General features: G+C 48.6%; 1 protein-coding gene across 9 annotated transcripts in view; it reads left to right on the plus strand.

The window, feature by feature from the left end:
* BTBD10 (BTB domain containing 10) overlaps positions 1–20,247 on the plus strand; it is a 53,087-nt gene that overhangs the window by 23,669 nt on the left and 9,171 nt on the right. For all 9 annotated transcript variants that reach the window (XM_073578341.1, XM_073578336.1, XM_073578335.1 and 6 more), the window contains one exon: positions 18,033–18,318. In XM_073578341.1, coding sequence (XP_073434442.1) covers positions 18,033–18,318 — 286 coding nt within the window. The remainder of the gene's footprint in view (positions 1–18,032; positions 18,319–20,247) is intronic.

Genomic DNA, 20,247 nt, shown 5'->3' on the forward strand with positions numbered 1-20,247 from the left:
CCCATGTGAACACTTGTCTTGGCCGAGAGTTCATGCATCTTTAGGGGAGATTCATTTATTGCAGAAATAAAAAGCCCTGGCATTTACATTTAGATCACCCAATCCTTATCCTCTTCCTACTTCCTAGTCTGGAGGCCTCCCTACACACAAGACGACCGACTTTAATGTTCATTAGCATCTGAAAAGTTGGCTCGGATCCTGTCTGATACATTAGGCCTTTCCCAGATGTGGAGATGGATATTCTTCTGAGGTTTTAAAATGTAATTTAATTTGTTTACCACAATTGATTTATTAAGTCTTATTATTCCTTCGTCATTCAGGAGCCTTTAAATGAGATCATTATGGTTCCTCTGTAAGTAAATCTCTGCATGGGGTCCTGAGGTGACCCTCCGTAATCAAATACTAGATGATATAATATCTGCAATCAATAACAATTGAATCAGTTAATGCCAGCAGTAAGGAAGCCAAAAGAATATAGCCCCGCACGTTGTGAAGGCAGACTCCTGAGGATATGAGCTCACACGGAAGCTGCCTGGTGTCTCATGTAGAAAATGAAGCTCTCCAGAGTCCTGGTTGGCTGTGGGCCAGATCTACTGTCTCCTCCATCCTCTTCTGGAACAGCGTGTAACATCCATGCGACTGTTCCATACCTCTGAATGGGGTTGTAAGGGCTCATGCACACATTTAGTATTTGGTGAGTTTTTTTACCCCAGTATTTGTAAGCCAAAACCAGGAGTGGGTGAAAAATGCAGAAGTGGTGCAAATGTTTCTATTATGCATTTCCTCTGACTGTTCCACTCCTGGTTTTGGCTTACAAATACTGGGGTAAGAAACTCCCCAAATACTCAATGTGTGCATGAGCCCTCAATCCTTTCACATGCTGCAGAAATAACTCTCATGTTATGAATGCGTTGGCATTTGTAGAGATTTCTACAACAGACCTGACGTGTGAACACAACCTAAAGATGGTTAAACAATAGGTCTTTTTTTTTTTTTTTTCTAATTCCTGTTAAAATCGCTTTTCCTCTCTATCCTACCATAGTACAATCTGTATTAAAAAAAAAAATAGAAAGTTCACAGTTTTCACTTTGGCCACTTGGGCTTTTTTAGACTCTTCCTGTTTAAGAAATTACACATGTACATTAGCAGCAATGAACAGACTCCTGCCCTATATTTTGTATTGAAGCATCTAATGAGCTTGTGCAAACGTCATTGTTGAGTGAGGCGTTGTCAGTCATTATCGACCTGTTTTCTGATGACAATGAGCCCTCTGAGAATGCTTCTTGAAAGGACAGGACATTGGAGTCTAAAATTTGAAAGATGACTAATAATTTATTAAATAATTAACATAATACAATAGTTATAATTAAAATTGATATTTGAAAAATTGTCCCAAAAAATATATTGTATTTTAGGTTGTGGTATAAAGAGAGAATTCTATAAAAAAAAGTTTTATTGCATAGTAGTTTTTTAAAATATAGATATTTTTTTCATATCACAATCTTTTTTTTTTTTTTTTTTTTGAAAACATTATTTTTTTTTTTAAATGTGATCGGAAAAAAATATAAATATTCCATATCGCAATGCTTTAAAAAAAAAAAAAAAAAAAAAAAAGAATGAAATTAGTAATATATGTATATATGTACAAGTGCTTCTCACAAAATTAGAATATCAAAAAGTGAAACTCCTATTATACAGTCATTATAATGCTATGATTACACAGTGATCTATTCCAAGTGTTTATTTCTGTTAATGTTGAGGATTATGGCTTATAGCCAATGAAAACCCAAAAGTCATTATCTCAGTAAATTAGAATACTTTATAACGCCAGCTTGAAAAATGATGTTAAAATCCGAAATGTTGGCCTACTGATTTGTATGTTCAGGAAATGCACTCAGTACTTGGTCGGGGCTCCTTTGGCATCAATTACTGCATCAATGCAGCGTGGCATGGAGGCGATCAGCCTGTGTCACTGCTGAGGTGTTATGGAAGCCCAGGTTGCTTTGATTGCAGCCTTCAGCTCATCTGCATTGTTGGGTCTGGTGTCTCTCACCTTCCTCTTCACAATACCCCATAGATTCTCTATGGGGTTAAGATCAGGCGAGTTTGCTGCCAATCAAGCACAGTGTTACTGTTTGTACACCAGGTATTGGTACTTTTGGCAGTGTGGACAGGTGCCAAGTCCTGCTGGAGAATGAAATTTCCATCTCCAAAAAACTTGTTGGCAGAGGGAAGCATGAAGTGCTCTAAAATTTCCTGGTAGGTGTCTTCCCTGACTTTGGTCTTGCTAAAGCACAGTGGACCTACACCAGCAGATGATATGGTTCCCCAAACCATCACTGATTGTGGAAACTTCACACTAGACCTCCAGCAGCTTGGGTTGTGGCCTCTCCACTCTTCCTCCAGACTCTGGGACCTTGATTTACAAATGAAAGGCAAAATTTACTTTAATCTGAAAATTAGATCTCGGACCAGTGAGCAACAGGCCAGGTCTTTTTCTCCTTGTCCCAGGTAAGATGCTTCTGGCGTTGTCTATTGGTCATGAGTGGCTTGACACAAGGAATGTGACACTTGTAGCCCATGTCCTGGATACGTCTGTGCGTGGTGGCTCTTGAAGCAATGACTCCAGCAGCAGTCCACTCCTTGTGAATCTCCCCCAGTTTTTTGAATGGCCTTTTTCTTAACAATCCTTTCAAGTCTGCGGTTATCCCGGTTGCTTGTGCACCTTTTTCTACCACACTTAGTCTGTCGCCTCATTGGGGGACACAGAACCATGGGTGTTATGCTGCTGTCCAATAGGAGGCGACACTATGCATAATCTGAAAAAGATTAACTATTGCTCCTCCTCTGCAGTATACACCCCTGGACGGCGTCAGCCTTCTCCAGTTTTTGCTTAGTGTCGCAAGGAGGCACACCTAAAGATTTTATTTTTCACACCGTTTTTTCCCGGATGACAGATGAAGAAAAGCGGGTCTCCTGTGAGACTCCTGACATGGCTCCTTTCTCGGCCCCCTATTATGGGGTGCCCGGTTGAAGTAGAGATGGCTGTTCCCCATGTCGCTCCTTCCCCAGTCCTGCGGGTGCTGGCTCGAAGTTGAGATCCCCCCTCCTTCCCCAATTCCTTTTGGTCTTGGGTTGAGGCTGAGGCGAGGAAGAAGCCCCGTGATGGTGACAGCAGCACCCTCCCTGTTAGGAGTGGCGGAAGACACTAAAAAAAATAAAGTGCCTTCGCCACTCGGGGTCCACCGTGCGGTGGATGGTAAAACTGCTGCTGAGAGAGGCAGAGCACTAGTATGCACAGGGTTCTAACTCACCCAGGTGCAATAAGGCAAGCTCTGTTAAGAGACACAGAGCTGCAGGGAGCAACAATACAAAAATAGTATTGCTGAGCCTGTTAACCGCACGGGATCTCAGCAGCACACGTGCGGTAGCCGGAAACTGGAGTAGTTCAGAATAATCACTACAACCGAGCGGACTTACCGTGTACACGTGTGCTTGGCGTCGCAACTGCGCACGCCTGGACAGGCTGCAACCGCAAGTATCGCAAGCGCGATGCAGGACGCTAAGCTGCTGGAAGATGGAGCTTGTGCACGCTGGCGCTAGCGCAGGTGCTGACTGAATTCCACTCACTCACACATGCGTATTATCAGAGGGAAGGGATTTCTTAATGAGTCAGTCACCAGTCCAAGCATCCGTCACCATACACACAGCAACAGTATAAAAATACTAGCGCATGGCATAACGGCCATGTGCACTTTTTATAGTGTACGGGACCTGCTGGAAATCTCCAGAGCCCTGACCTAAGACAAAGGAATCAGGAGCAGGACCTGAGCACCTGACTCCTGAACTCCAGTGGGAGCTCAACCTGTGGGCATGCTGAGAAGCTGGGAAAAAAGGACTTGGCTTCTGGAGACAAATGTGAGAATCTGGATATAGGCATCATAGAAACCAGATTCCTAACATTACCCCTCCGATCCACCAGCCTGTGCCTGACAGTGGCACAGGTCTCAGACTTGTCAAAAGGTGAGCCTGATGTCCCGGTAGGTGAAACCGGGACTCACGGATGGTATCGGGGGAGGCCAGGTCTCAGGAGGGACACCCGAGAGACAATGGGAGCGGGAGTTTTAGGAAAACGCCGCCGTGTATCGGCGGGCGTAGCCACACTCCGTTCGGGAAGGCTATCCCGAGCACATAGGGTGCATGCCCGAATTAATTTTTTTACGTCCCGAGCCCTGTGCGGCCACCAATACGATCCGGCCAGAGACTTCGTGGTCTGCATATAGCCACGATGGCCGTCCGCATTGGGCGCGTGTGCCCAGGTGAGGATTTTGGGCCGCTGGCGGGGAGGGACAAAAGTCTCGCCTACCGGCTCAGTCAGACCATTGCGGGGAACTGTCTTCCTGGGAAGCAGCGAGTAGATGGTGACATCCGCATATGGACTCTTGAGCCGGACATGTCTCAGAAATGGCACGAAACACCTCCATGGGTTCAGGAGGTAGAACCTCTGGCTCGGGCAGGTCCAGAGGCTCAAAAAATTTGGGAGCCGGAGTACCTCTCCGTTTGGAGTGAGCTCGCTCCAAACCACGCTCAGAAAAGCGGAGGTCAATCCGTGAGGAGATAGATATTAACTCCTCCAGGCCGGTAGGAATTTCTCTCGTGGAGAGAGCATCCTTGACATGCTCCGCTAATCCCTTTCAGAATACAGGAATCAGAGCCTTGTCAGACCACTTCAACTCGGACGCCAGTGTCCGAAAACGGACGGCGTATTGACTGACCGAGAGTGATCCCTGAGACAAGGCGAGCAGTTGGAGAGAGGTCGTTTGTAACCTGCGGACCGAGAAACACCTGCCTGATGGCAGTTAGCAGATTAGCTGCGGTCTGGATCTCCGGATCACCACGCTCCCATAGTGGCGTAGCCCATTCCAGCGCCTTGCCCGACAGTAGGGATATAATAAAGGCCACCTTGGCCCGCTCTTTAGGGAATTGCGCAGCCAGCAGCTCCAGGTGAATCGAGCACTGGCTGATTAAAACCTCTACAGGAGGCACCATCCCCGAATATTTTTCGGGTAACTGGAGGCGGGTTACTGTCGGCGCAAGGGCCGGACATGGACATAACGCCCAACCGCGTCCGTGAGTGCTTGGACAGCAGCATCTGTGGCTTGCGAAGCTGCGAGAGCTCTCTCAAGGGTAGCCAAGCGAGTCTCGAGCTGTCGCACGCACTGCAACAGTTGATGCTGATCTGCCATCTCCAGCCAGACCTTGGCGCTAGTATTATGATAGGAGTGGCGGGAGACACTAAAAAAAATAAAGTGCCTTCGCCACTCGGGGTCCACCGTGCGGTGGATGGTAAAACCGCTGCTGAGAGAGACAGAGCTCTAATATGCACAGGGTTCTAACTCACCCAGGTGCAATAAGGCAAGCTCTGTTAAGAGACACAGAGCTGCAGGGAGCAACAATACAAAAATAGTATTGCTGAGCCTGTTAACCGCACACGTGCGGTAGCCGGAAACTGGAGTAGTTCAGAATAATCACTACAACCGAGCGGACTTACCGTGTACACGTGTGCTCGGCGTCGCAACTGCGCACGCCTGGACAGGCTGCAACCGCAAGTATCGCAAGCGCGATGCAGGACGCTAAGCTGCTGGAAGATGGAGCTTGTGCGCGCTAGCGCAGGTGCTGACTGAATTCCACTCACACACACATGCGTATTATCAGAGGGAAGGGATTTCTTAATGAGTCAGTCACCAGTCCAAGCATCCGTCACCATACACACAGCAACAGTATAAAAATACTAGCGCATGGCATAACGGCCATGTGCACTTTTTATAGTGTACGGGACCTGCCGGAAATCTCCAGAGCCCTGACCTAAGCCAATGGAATCAGGAGCAGGACCTGAGCACCTGACTCCTGAACTCCAATGGGAGCTCGACCCGTGGGCATGCTCAGAAGCTGGAAAAAAGGACATGGCCTCTAGAGACAAATGTGAGAATCTGGATATAGTCATCATAGAAACCAGATTCCTAACACTCCCTCTGGGGGTATTAGGTTGAGCGCCTCAGGTAGGGTCTGTACCTTGGTAATCTGCAGCTCACTGTATCCAGGGACCCCAGTCCAGCTGCGGACTCCTGTCGGGGCTGGGGGGGAGTGCGGGCAGGCATATACAGAGACAGGGATCACTGCGCCCCTGTCTCTGCGGCAGCACCAGCTACATATTGCCTCAGGGGGGCCCATCACAGGGCCCCGCTTCTGATTGTGGCCCCACCGCTAGCCTGCCTTTCAATCCTGGGGGGGGGTCCGGTTAAGATCCGACCCCCCCCCCCCCCCCCCCCCCCCCCCCCCTCCCGGACTACCGTGCCGGCCTGGAGCCCTTCCTGGGCATCGATATCTAATTTAGGCCGCGGCTTCGGCCTAGCTGAGGTCGCCGCCTCCTTTCCGCCCCCCGGATGACAAATATGACACTCTACAGTGTCATAGAAGGGGCGGATCGAGGCAGAAAGGGCGCGTTTTTACACATCTCTGTGCGCTCTTAGCTCTCCGCCCCCTTCTCCCTCCTCATCCTCTCGGCGGCCATTTCTGACGCAGGCATCAGCAGCACCACGCCAGCCAGTCTCCGGGGGGCACAGGACTGTGGATCTTCGGCGCTGGACCTAGGGGCACACTGGTGGGGTAAAATCACAGCTCGGGTTTTTTTTTGCTCGGCTGTGAATCCGGATTCCCTATAAGGCTCTCCTATAGGTTTCCCCTGCATATCCACCCCTGTAAGGCTCTCCCATAGCCTGCCCTTCCGCGCTCTGTGCACTATGCCAGGCTCAAGGTACAAGAGAACCAGGCAGGACTGCTTTTATGCATTCTTCACAGCCTGCAAAACCACTCTCCCCAGTGGCAGCACGTACCCCCACTGTCGGGACTGTATCCAGAATACTGGGTCAGAACCCCAAGAGGCTCCTACCAATGCTTAAGCGGATGCTACCACGCCGGAATGGGCTACCCAGATGTCGCAGTCTGACGCAGTCCATAGATAACCTAACCTCCACATTACTCCAGGCTCTGCAGGGTCATGTCTCGGCTATGAGTGTTACCCAGCAAAGGGACAGCTCCACTCAGGGACAGGCCGTTTCTGGCTCTCACAGATGTAAGCGGACCCACACATCGCGTTCCTCTGCGTCATCCCATAGCACACGGTCATCCCCCTCTAGGGAGAGACACCGTAGTTCCAGGTCACCTAGAACGTCCCCTACCAGAGACAGACAACGCAGATCTCCACAGCGACCCCCCGACTACAGGAGACCTCCGCCCCAGCTCATCCACCAGGGAACGCCTCAGCGATACGCAGGATTCGGAAGGCATCTGTGACTCTGACTCAGACAACGAAATGGAGAGGTCTCTGGTCCCTTGTCCCCCTAGCAATACAGCGCTGGTTGAGGACATAATCTCTTCCATCCATCGGGTGCTGGACATTTCCGATCCAACCCCGGAAGCCCCAGAACACAAGATTTGCTTTGAAGGTGTTCTGAAACCACTTCAGGTCTTCTCTAACCACCTGGAATTTCAGGCGATCCTTACTAAGCAGTTTTCGCAGCCTGAGAAGAAATTCACCAATCACAAATATTTGGAAGCTAGGTACCCCTTCCCACAAAAGGACACCTAGCAGTGGACAGATCCACCCGAAGTGGACCCCCCAGTCTCTAGGCTAGCAGCACAGACCCTCCTCTCTCTGCCAGATATCTCAATCCTCAGGGACGGAGCAGACCGGCAGGTAGAACGCATGGCTCGTTCAGTTTTCGAAGCGGCAGGGGCCTCCCTGGCCCCTGCGTTCGCTTCAGTTTGGGTGGCCAAGGTCATTCTGGCTTGGGCCAAAAAATTGCAAGCTGGCCTCCAAGCTTCAAATCCTGAGCTGTCGGACCAAGTGGTTCAAATAGCAGTGGTAGCAGATTACATGCTTCATGCAGCCCTGGACTCCGCAAGAGGTGTAGCGGGGATAGCAGCGAACGCCATCACAATTCGGCGTATCCTCTGCCTGCGGGAATGGAAAGCGGATGCGGCCTCAAAGAAGTCCCTTACGCATCTCCCGTACCTCAGTGGATGGCTTTTCGGTGAAAAGTTGAACACAATGATATCCAACGCCACTGGGGGTAAGAGTACCTCTCTTCCTCAACTAAAACCTATACGCACGTTTAAACGGCGTGACCAAACTCGATTCCGATCCTTTCGGAATTCTTCGGCCTGGTCCGTCTCGCGCCCAGCACAAAATCGTAACCGCTCTCCACGCAGAGACAACCCACGGGTGGCGCAGAGGCCGGACAGGACCGGCAGTCGAAAGCAGGCCAGGCGAAGCCCAAAGGAGGAAAACCTCAGAATTTCGCCTCATCATGACTCACGAACTTCGGAAGACACCCCACCAGTAGGCGGACGACTTCTACTCTTTCAGCAAGTCTGGCTGCCTATTACAGAAAACAGGTGGGTCAGGGAAATAGTGTCTTTCGGATACAAGATAGAGTTCATTTCCAGTCCACCGAACCGGTTCTTCCTCTGTTCCACCAAAACCGCCAGACAAGGCTCGTGCCTTCCACCAAGCGGTCTCCTCTCCTTCAATCAGGAGTCGTAGTACCGGTTCCCACGACTGAACGCTTCCAAGGGTTCTACTCCAGTCTATTCGTAGTCCCCAAGGAGGCAGCGTCCAGCCCATACTAGACCTAAAACAACTCAACAAATATGTACGGGTTCATCATTTTCGCATGGAGTCCCTTCGGTCCATCATTGCGTCCATGGAGCAGGGAGAATATCTCGCCTCCATAGAAATACAAGACGCATACCAATTGCTCCCGCCCATCAAAGATTTCTCAGGTTCGAGATCAACCATGACCACTACGGGGGGCATGGCCTGCTTGCTAATGGCACCGGTCACTTAGCTGCTGAGCTCCAGCCACTTTGACTCCTAATCGGCTCATTGCGGCTCGCCAGCGGCACCAATCTCTCTGCACACGGGGGGGGGGAGTGCTGCGGAGGTATCCAGGATCGTAGCATGCCAAGGGGAAAATCCCAGAAGAAGCCGTCCCCGGCGAAAGTTACAGACTTCTTCTCCAGCACGGGGCGAGGGAAAATGGCGGCAGCATCCTCCTCCACAGCTTCCTCACGCTCATCCAGGAGGGGATCCACAGCAGGCCCAGACTTGGACACAGACGCTGCAGATATACCGCTTACCAAAGGTACAATGCAGAAACTGCTCAGTGCCCTCCGCTCATCACTGCAGCAGGATTGGAAGGATATGGTGGCTGAACTGAGGGGAGATATCACTGCCATAGGCAGCCGTACAGCACATATTGAATCTAAAATGGGGAGCTGACAAAGTCACACAATAGCCTCATTGATGCCAATGCAGCACTGGAGGAACAAGTGCAAAAGCTCCATACCAAGGTCTTGGATTTAGAGGCCAGGTCCCGCCGAAATAATATAAGAATCAGAGGAATTCCAGAGGCCATACCAGACAAGGGGCTGCAGAGTTTTCTGGGCTCCTTGCTGCAGGAGCTGCTCCCAGACCTGACTGCAACTGATTTCCTGGTGGACAGAATACACAGAGTCCCTAAGCCTAAATCCCTCAGTGCTGATGTCCCTCGGGACACTTTAGCTCGCCTGCACTTTTACAAGACCAAAGAAGCCCTGCTGCAAGCCCTGAGAAAGAGACCCCCTCTGTCTGAGCAATTCCGGCACCTGTCCATTTTTCCAGATCTGTCTGCAGGAACCCTGGCAAAAAGGAGGGAATTTGCTCCTTATACCAAAGTTCTCAGGGATGAAGCTATATCCTATAGATGGGGTTTCCCTGTAAAGATCCTGCTTTTCCGAGCAGGAAATACCCACGCCTGCCATTCCCCACAGCAGTTGGCAAAGCTCCTATCCTCATGGAACTTGGCAAATCTCCCGGCCAGATCTCCAAGAGCTACAGGATCATCCCAACAGGATAAAGTGAATGAAGATTGGTCCGTCGTGTGAGTTATGTGATATGTTTGAGTCGCGGCTGAGACTTAGTTGCTACTTTTAAGGTCCGCTGGTTCTGTTCAACCAGGACCCTGAACCCCCATGGCGGTAAATTTCCACCATACCGCAGGCCCCTTTTTTGGGCTTTTTTCTTTGTGGACTGATGCTCCCTACATCAGTAATGTTAGTGATGTCAATATTGTTAGTGTTATCTCTTTCCTGCCTAACCTTCCTTTTCCCCCTGCAGCTCTAGGCAAGAGACTTTTTTTTCCATGTACAATGGTACTGAACTGTATGTCTATAAATGTTAGGGGTCTGAACTCGCCAGCCAAGAGATCCATGTTTTGGCGGGAAGTGGTTAAATCCAAATGTGATGTAATATGTGGTCAGGAGTCTCATCTCCTCCAAGGGGACTCGCACAGGTTAAATAATGCTAAATTTCCTTTCATACTGCTGGCTTGTGGAAAAAAAAAAAGGCTGGAGTATTCATTTGTGTAAAAAATACTGTTGCGTTCACACTACATTCACAACATTTAGACCCTGACGGTAGATACGCCATTATTAATTGTTCCATAAATGGATCTAAGTATACTATTGCAACCGTTTACGCCCCCAACTCTGGTCAGATCAGCTTTTTGCGGAGGTTTCTTTCCAAGCTTTCATCCGTTAAAGAGGGTAAGCAAATAATCTGCGGGGATTTTAACATGGTAATGTCCAGCACTCTGGATTGCTCCAATACTGCTGTAAAGAGGAAGGAGATGAGCACAATAATTTCAGAAAGGCATCTCCATGATATATGGAGATACCAACATGCAAATGAGAGGGACTACACATTCTTCTCGCCTCGGTTCACCTCTTACAGCAGATTGGACTACTTTCTGGTTGATAGCTCACTTATTATGGATTGCTCAGATTCAAAAATTGGACTTATAGCTTGGTCGGACCACGCCCCCATATACTTGACAGTTAAGGAGCAAAACCGCGCGCCTGTTTTTGCCCGGTGGCGCATGAATGACTCCCTCCTAGCCTGTAGACAAATCTCTGCGGAGTTGCAGGCCGACCTCGCAGAGTTTTTTAACTTTAATGATAACAAGGAGGTGACAGAGGAAACGCTTTGGACTGCACACAAGGCCTATATTAGGGGGTCATTCATCAAAATTGCCACTAGGGAGAAAAGGAGGCGTCAGGCAACTTACAAAGCTCTACTGTCCCACATATTACTTTTGGAAGCCCACAATAAATCTGCTCCAAACTTGTCGACATCTGACGAACTCAGGAAACTAAGAACACAGCTTCGCCAGGTGTTGATGGCAGACTATGAGAAAAACTTAAGATCCCTCAAACAGCGGTACTATGTGATGGGTGACAGGGCGGGTGCCTTACTAGCCAGGAGGGTTAAAAAACGAGAAATGCAAAATAAAATTGAATACCTCGTGACGGGTTCTAATGCCACAATACGCAACCCAACGGAAATAGCCAACGCATTCGCTGACTTTTACCAGTCTCTCTACAACCTTAAAAATGACCCCACTGCCCCAAAGCCTACCCAAACGGCAATTAATTCCTTCTTAAACAATATTAATCTTCCTCGGTTATCTGCAGTACAACTGGAGCAACTAAATTCCCCTTTTTCTCTGGAAGAGGTTCGCCAGGCGGTGACCACAGCCAAAAGAAATTCAGCTCCAGGCCCAGACGGCCTCACTAACTCCTATTATAGGCAATTCACTGAAACTCTGTCTCCTTTCCTCCTGAGACTTTTCTCCTCTTGGCGAGCCACAGCAGATATTTCACCAAATAATCTAGAGGCCATTGTAACTACCCTGCCAAAACCAGGAAAACCCCCTATTTCACCAGGAAACTTCAGGCCAATATCCCTCCTAAACTGCGACTTAAAATTGTACGCCAAAATAATCTCAGCTAGAATACATAAAGTTCTTCCATCACTGATTTCCCCGGATCAAGTGGGGTTTGTGGCGGGGAGGCAGGCGAAAGATGGGACGAGACGTATGCTGGATCTGATTGCGGTGGCTGAGGGGAGGAAAATCCCCAGTGTATTCCTGTCCCTGGACGCAGAGAAGGCGTTCGACAGGGTGCACTGGGGATATCTGAAATCTGTTCTGGCCAAGTTTGGTTTCAAAGGCCCCATACTTAATGCCATAATGGCGCTGTACTCTAACCCTAACGCCAAAGTTCTGGCATCCGGATTTATATCTCGGAGTTTTGAATTAACCAATGGGACACGCCAGGGGTGTCCGCTCTCCCCTATCATCTATGCCCTTGCTATAGAGCCTCTGCCGCAGACTATCCGTGAATGCCCTCGGATCTCGGGGATTCGAGTGGGGAGTATAAATCATGTGGTCAGTCTATATGCAGATGACGTGATTTTATCTTGCACTAATGTAGAGGTGTCCCTACAACACGTAATGGAGATCCTGTCCTCCTTCGCTCAAGTCTCGTATTACAAGCTTAATATTACCAAGTCCTTAATTTTTCCGCTCTTCTTGCCAGCCTCTACCAGAGCCACTCTTTCTCATCTTAACCCTTTCAAATGGGAAGACGAGGGAATCCCCTACCTGGGTATTATACTGGCCCCGCTACACTCCGTGATCCGGAAAAATCTGCTGACCCTGCACACCTCATTGGATAAAGAACTTACTCGCCTTTCTCTTCTCCCGCTCTCTTGGGTGGCGAGAATGCAGACTTTTAAAATGATCTGTCTCCCAAAAATTATCTACTTACTTCGGTGCCTGCCCCTAACAATTCCGCAACGGTATCTCACCAAAATTCATTCGCTAATGAGTAAATTTATATGGGCTGGGAAAAAACCTAGAATAGCCCTGAGATGTATGCATGCCCCGTTCAGTGGTGGAGGAATGGGTATTCCTAATATTCTAACATATCACAGAGCTGCTATCCTGGAACCGGCTCGAGATTGGTGGAAGAATGATTCAGACATGAGATGGTTACAGATTGAGTACACCTGGGCACAGGCCCACTCCCCTAAACAATTCATAGACTCCCTGCTCCTAACCCCTTCGCCCCCCCGGCGATCTTCTACCCACCACAGCAGCTCTAAAGAAAGCTTGGTCCTTATGGAGCAAGCCAGTGTCACAGGCTCTAGGTCCCAGCCTTCCCACTAGATCGCTGGAAGCCTTCATTCCGAATTTGAATCTTGCCGCCTGGACACGTGGAGGTCCAATTACACTAGCAGATCTCTATAGAGAAGGCGTCCTACTCCCGTACTCAGAAATGTGTGTTAAATTTAACCTCCCCCGACACAGTTTATTCCAGTTTTTTCAAATACGTCACTTCCTTCAGTCCGCTCCTCACCTACCGGTTCCCACAACAGCCGACCACGCCGCAATTAAAAAATTCTTTCAAAATAGCAAAATCAAAGGCCTTTCATACATCCATAACCTGCTAAACTTCCCGGAACCGGACAAACAATTGCCGTATATGCTCAAATGGGAAAAAGATCTAGCCTCTCAGCTTCCGTCGCAAGAATGGTTCGCGGCCTCAAAATGGATCCACAAATTCTCTTCATGTCTCAATCACATAGAGCAATTAAAAAAGGTTCATCTGCGGTGGTACAACTCCCCTACTAAACTGGCTTCTTTTTCCCCACATATGTCACCTTTGTGCTGGAGGGGATGCAACCACAGGGGCACCTTGTGTCATATGTGGTGGTTTTGCCCTAAGTTATCTAACTTCTGGCAGGAGGTGTTCAATCTAATCCATGAGATTACTAGTCTCCGTCTTTCCCCAAACCCAACCTTAGCGGTGCTACACATTGGCCTAGATGGGATCCCGGATCTTTTAAAAAAAAAATATCATTTCTCACATTCTCATAGCCGGCAGGTACTGTGTGGCATACAAGTGGAGGTCGGTGAGCCCCCCTACAAAAACAGAACTAATTGAGAGGACCAACCTACACTGGCTATACGAAACCAACTTGACCCCCAATCTAGAGAAGAGAACGGTGTGACTTAAACAATGGCATCCGTGGGCCACTTCCCTTTATGCAACGGCCCTCCCCCAGATACAGACACCTACACCATAAATAAATTGATTGTGCCTAAGAATGCCATGCATGTAGAGCTGCTTCCCCTTCTCCCCCCCCCCCCCCCTCTCCCCGCTTCTATGTTCAAGTTGTTGTTGGAAGGGGTATTTAATGTCCCAGATTGATATTCTAATAATGGCTCGAGGTTATTCCACCTCTTGCTACTCATTGCTCCTGTTCTTGATGTTTTTGTATGAGAAGTTTGTATTTTTTCTGAAAACTCAATAAAAACCTTTATGATAAAAAAAACCATGACCACTACCAGTTCGTGGCTCTCCCGTTCGGACTCTCCATGGCTCCCAGAACGTTTACCAAGATCATGGCAGCCACCATGGACGTTCTACACTCCAGAGGCATTGTAGTCGTTCCATACCTGGACGACCTTCTCATCAAGGCTTCCACCTTCAAGGACTGCGAGGTCAGCGTCTCAATCACAATCGACACTCTTAAGTCGCCTGGGCTGGTTAGTCAGCTTGCAAAAGTCATCGACTACCCAGAGTCAGTCCCTGACCTTCCTGGGGATGCTATTTGACACCTCCAGAGGGCTGGTGCTCCTTCCCAGGGACAAGGCACTGGCTCTCAGTCTGGGAGTTCGCATACTCCTCCGCAGATTCCCTCCCCCCGAACTCCGGTTTGCCATGAGAGTCCTCGGCAGGATGGCAGCAGCAATGGAGGCGGTGCCATTTGCCCAGTTTCACCTCAGGCCTCTTCAACTAGCCATCCTCAAGTCCTGGGACAGGAATTCTTTCTCCCTCGACAGGGAGTTCCGGCTTACATCGTCAACCAGGAGGTCCCTACACTGGTGGCTCAAGCCAACTTCGCTTGCAAGAGGAAAATCCTTTCTCTCAGGTCAATGGAAGGTCCTGACCACCGATGCAAGCCTGACAGGTTGGGGTGCAGTGCACCTATATCACAGGGCACAAGGCAAGTAGTCACCAGTGGAAGCGACTTTGGCCATCAACATCCTGGAAATTCAGGCCATCTTCCTAGCATTGAGGGCCTTTCATCACTTGCTGGCAGCCTCTCATGTCAGGATACAGTCGGACAATGGACAATGCCACGGCGGTGGCATATGTGAATCACCAAGGCGGGACCCGCAGTACCCAGGCAATGAGAGAAGTGGCACATATCCTCCACTGGGCGGAAGACACGAGGTGGGTACTCTTTGCGGTCCACATTCCGGGTGTGGACAACTGGGAAGCCGACTTCCTCAGCAGACAAGGAATCTACTCGGGGGAGTGGTCTCTCCATCCCGAAATTTTTCACCAGATCTGCCATCGCTGGGGGACCCCGGACGTGGACCTAATGGCATCCCATCTCAATGCCAAGGTCTCCAATTTCATGGCCAGGACCTGCGACCCGCGGTCGCTCGGAGCGGATGCCCTGGTTCAGGACTGGACCCAGTTCCAGCTTCTGTACATTTTTCAACCCCTCCTCCTGATCTCCAGAGTCGTGAGGAAGATCAAACAAGAGGGAGTTCCAACCATCCTGATCGCGCCGGACTGGCCCAGACGTACATGGTACGCCGACATCGTACAACTTACAGCAGACGCCCCCTGGCGTCTCCCCGACCGTCACAACCTTCTGTCACAAGGTCCGTTCTACCATCAAAACTCAGGGGCTCTCAATTTGACGGCGTGGCCCTTGAGACCTGGGTTGTAACCCAGGCAGGGCTCTCACCGGATGTCATTACGACCATGATCAGGGCAAGGAAGCCAGCCTCCGCCAAGATCTATTACCGTACCTGGAGAGTTTTCTTTACCTGGTGCGACTCTCGCGGACAGGTCCCACTCCCTTATTCCCTCCCAAAGGTACTTGGTTTTCTTCAATCGGGCCTGGACGCCAGGCTATCCCTAGGCTCGCTTAAGAGCCAGGTGTCAGCGCTTTCAGTGCTTTTCCAAAGGCGTATTGCTAACAAGCCGCAAGTAAGGACTTTTCTCCAGGAAGTTTCCCGATTAGTTCCCTCCTACAGACGTTCACTGGAAACGTGGGACCTCAACCTGGTCCTGACAGCATTGCACACACCACCTTTCGAACCACTTAAGGTAGTCCCACTCCGCATTCTGTCACAGAAGGTGGCTTTTCTGGTGGCAATCACCTCGCTACGCAGGGTGTCTGAATTGTCAGCACTCTCCTGCAGACGGCCCTTCCTAGCCTTTCGCCTGGACAAGGTGGTTCTCCGTACAGTACCATGCTTCCTTCTGAAGGTTGTGTCCAACTTCCACCTCAATGAGGAAATTTCACTGCCATCCCTTTGCCCGGTTCCGGTTCATAGAGTGGAGAAGGCTCTGCATACGCTTGACCTCGTCAGGGCATTGCATATATACGTGTCTAGGACTGCACCCTTCTGGAAGTCTGATTCCCTTTTCCTTCTTCCGGAAGGCGTTCACAAGGGTCTGCCGGCTTCCAAAGCTACCCTTGCCAGGTGGATCAAGTCCACCATACAAGAGGCTTACCGCCTTAACAATTCTCCTCTTCCGGCCGGTATCACGGCACACTCTACGCGGGCAGTAGGGGCCTCCTGGGCCATTCGGCACCAGGCTTCGGCACAACAAGTGTGTAAGGCGGCCACTCTGGACTAGCCTACACACGTTTACGAAACACTACAGTGTTCATACCCAGTCCTCAGCGGATGCGAGCCTGGGTAGACTGGTTCTGCAGGCGGCAGTGCCCGAAGTTTAGGGACCTGCTAGCATAATATTCATCCATTGCTTCACACCCAGGGACTGCTTTGGGACGTCCCATGGTTCTGTGTCCCCCAATGAGGCGACAGAGTAAAGGATATTTTTGTGTACTCGCCATAAAATCTTTCTCTTGGCCTCTAATTGGGGGACACAGCTCCCACCCTGTTGCCCTTAACGGGCCGTTGTTACGGTTGAGTTCTCATATTGTTCTTTGAGCTCGTACATAGTGACCTTCTTACAGGCATGGTTATGTTGTTTCTGTTATGTTCCTCCTAATGCTTTTGCACAAAACTGGAGAAGGCTGACGCCGTCCAGGGGTGTATACTGCAGAGGAGGAGCCATAGTTAATCTTTTTCATATTATGCATAGTGTCGCATCCTAGTGGACAGCAGCATAACACCCATGGTTCTGTGTCCCCCAATTAGAGGCTAAGAGAGAGATTTTGCAGTGAGTACACAAAAATCTCCTTTTTTCCACCACACTTTTTCCTTCCACTCAACTTTCCATTATTATACTTGGATACAGCATTCTGAACAACCAGCTTCTTTAGCAATGACCTTTTGTGGCTTACCCTCCTTGTGGAGTGTCAATGACTGCCTTCTGGATATCTGCTAGGTCAGTAGTCTTCCCCATGATTGTGGAGCTACTGAAACAGACTAAGGGACCTTTTTAAACACTTAGGAAGCCTTTACAGGTGTTTTTGATAATTATTCTAATTTACTGAGATAATGACTTTTGGGTTTTCATTGGCTGTAAGCCATAATCATCAACAGAAATAAACACATGAAATAGATCACTATGTGTGTAATAACTGAGTGTCACTTTTTATATTGAAGAACTGAAATTAACTTTTTGATATTCTAATATTGTGAGAAGCACCTGTATGTGTGTACACACACGAAAGTGAAAATACATTATATACTGTGTGTGTGTATGTATATATATTTAGAATTTATTCTTTAAATAAAGGGAGGTCATTTTCTGATAGTTTCCCATGTGCAGAAGTAAGCTTCTTACTAAGCAGAATTTGTTACATTTTATTTTTCCAAGTAACAGCACTAACGTCCATGAATTTACTTCCCAAATATGTAATGTCTTTGGATAAATTAATTGTGGGCACCTTAATGGATAACGCTACGTATGATCTGTCACTGCGTTACTGTAAGTGGCAGGGCTACTTGCTGGAAGTCTTAAGTGCTTGGAAACTCAATTGCTCGCTATGTACACACAATTGTGGCTCTCTGTAAGTCTATACCTGAAAAATGTCTCGCCTGCCGTCCACATGCTTTAAAGAAAGACTTGATTTTCTTTTATAGATCGCGAGAAGGAATACTGTTCATCCAGGCCGAGCAGCCCCCGCCCTCAGAAAATCTCCCCCAACGGTTCCAGTAGTAGCGTTGGGCTCAGTAGCCGGAACAGTAGCCAGTCGAGTTCAGAAGGGAACTGTAAGACGGCGGGAGAGATGGTGTATGTGTACGAGAATGTAAAGGAAGGAGCGCGGAACATCCGCTCCTCCGAGAGGGTCACCTTGATAGTGGACAACACCAGATTTGTTGTAGACCCAGCCATTTTCACAGCGCAGCCGAACACAATGTTGGGCAGGTTGGTATTTTGCGTTTCATGGTCCAGTCGCTGTGAGGATGGCATTCTGTCATCTCGCTTCATTCTGTGTTCTTGGAATATTGAGCAAAAGCGTAGTCTTGAGCCCATTTGTAATGCCATTACCCTATTAGCAGTTCCTTAGTGTAAAGCTTTAGTTTAGGTCCCCCGTTCACATTAGATGAAATTTTGATGAGACTGGCCAACCACCTGCCATGTATGGGGGTGGGGGAGCCTTGACTTAATAGATGCCGGGGCAGGGAGAAGAATTGGGCTTTTTGGAATTTCAAAGCTTGATCTCTTTGCTTTCAGTGAAGATGGCCGCTGCCAGGCCTTCTCCCCCTCTCCCTGTTAATAGCACCTGAATGATTGGCCAGACTCATGTTAATGGGGCAGAAGGGAGAGATGGCTTTCTGCTGAATGGCAGATGTATGTTGTGTGTGTGGCCGACTTTACTGTCTAAAGCACAGATGACTTTTTGTCCGATTTGACCGTCTGTAGTCTTTCTCTAATTCACTCCTCACAGGCTGGAAGCCCATAGTTTGAGGGCATATTTATTTTGATTGGGCCTGCAGCATATAGGAATTATTCTGACTGCTAAATATTGAATTGCTATTTTAAGGGAATGTCACAAGGTTTTTTGCCACCTAATCTGAGAGTAGCATGATGTAGGGGCAGAGACACGGATTCCTGCAAAGTGTCATTTTTTTGTGCTGCTTGCTGTCGTTTTGATCTCCTGATAAAACAGTAATTTTATCACTACAGGACTAGGTGTCTCGTCCTGCCCCATCACTGATTGTCAACTTTCTGTCAATACGTAGGGTACACAGAGAGCTGCCAATTAGTAGTGTGATTGAGGTTATACAGAGCTCATCATTCAGAGATCTGCAAGCAGCCCAGTAAGTGACACCTTGCTGGAAACGGGGTTTCTGCCCCTAAATTATGTTGCTCTCAGAGTATAAAAAAACCTGATGACAGATTCCCTTTTTCTCAGGTTTGTCCTCTTTTGCAATCAAAGTATCTAGAACAAATGTATTTTTCAAAACTTTGCAAATGGTCTGGGCCCCCATTAGTGTACACTGCTCACCTTTTAAGACCTGCACCCCTCTATGGTTCCAAATAAACCTTCTGTATGCATATGTTAAAGGGGTTGTCCAACATTCTGATATTAATGACCCATCAATAGAATAGGTCATCAGTGTTGGATTGAAGGTCCAGCACTCCCACCAATCGGCTGTTTTTCAGCAGGATGTAAATTGCAAATGGACCTGAAGCGGCCAAGTTCCGCTCTGAAAACTGCAGCTCTGCTCCTATTCAGTTTTATATTTTCATCTTGCGTCTGATTTGTGGGTGTGATGAATCCTCACCGATCTGATATTAATGACCCATCCATAGGATAGGTCACCAATATCATAAGACTGTACAGCATATTGAAGGGTGCAGTCAGACGGTCATATAAACCGGACCAGAATGCACAGACTGGCCGGCGGGTTTTCTTGAGCCGAGTGTGACAGCTGCCTAGAAATACACCTGTGCAGCGAGAGGCGCTGGCCTGTCTGTGCATTGAGGTCCGATCTCAGTCTGATTTATACGGCCGTCTGACTGCGCTTCAAGGGTCTTTTTGCATAGGGCAATGATCACCAGACAAACTTTCCCATCATTGTCCAGTAATCAAACGACAAATGAGAAAACTCTTGTTGATCACATCTTTTATGCATATAGAACGATTCTCATTAGTTGGCAGCTCGTCCATGGTGTAAACCGAGAAGTGGTGCAGATATAAAATAACGAAGGGCCGATCATTCATAGGAAGCCCCTCACCGTCATTGTGAATGGAAGAGGCAAGCGATGATCGACTTCTTATATCAGCATTTATTTAGGGTAATTCATCAGCCCTGTAAAAGGATCCTTAAGGCCCCGTCACACTAAGCG

The sequence above is a fragment of the Dendrobates tinctorius genome, unplaced genomic scaffold (genome assembly GCF_039654945.1).
Source record: "Dendrobates tinctorius isolate UK_male_01 unplaced genomic scaffold, ASM3965494v1 ptg000059l, whole genome shotgun sequence".
NCBI lineage: Eukaryota > Metazoa > Chordata > Amphibia > Anura > Dendrobatidae > Dendrobates > Dendrobates tinctorius.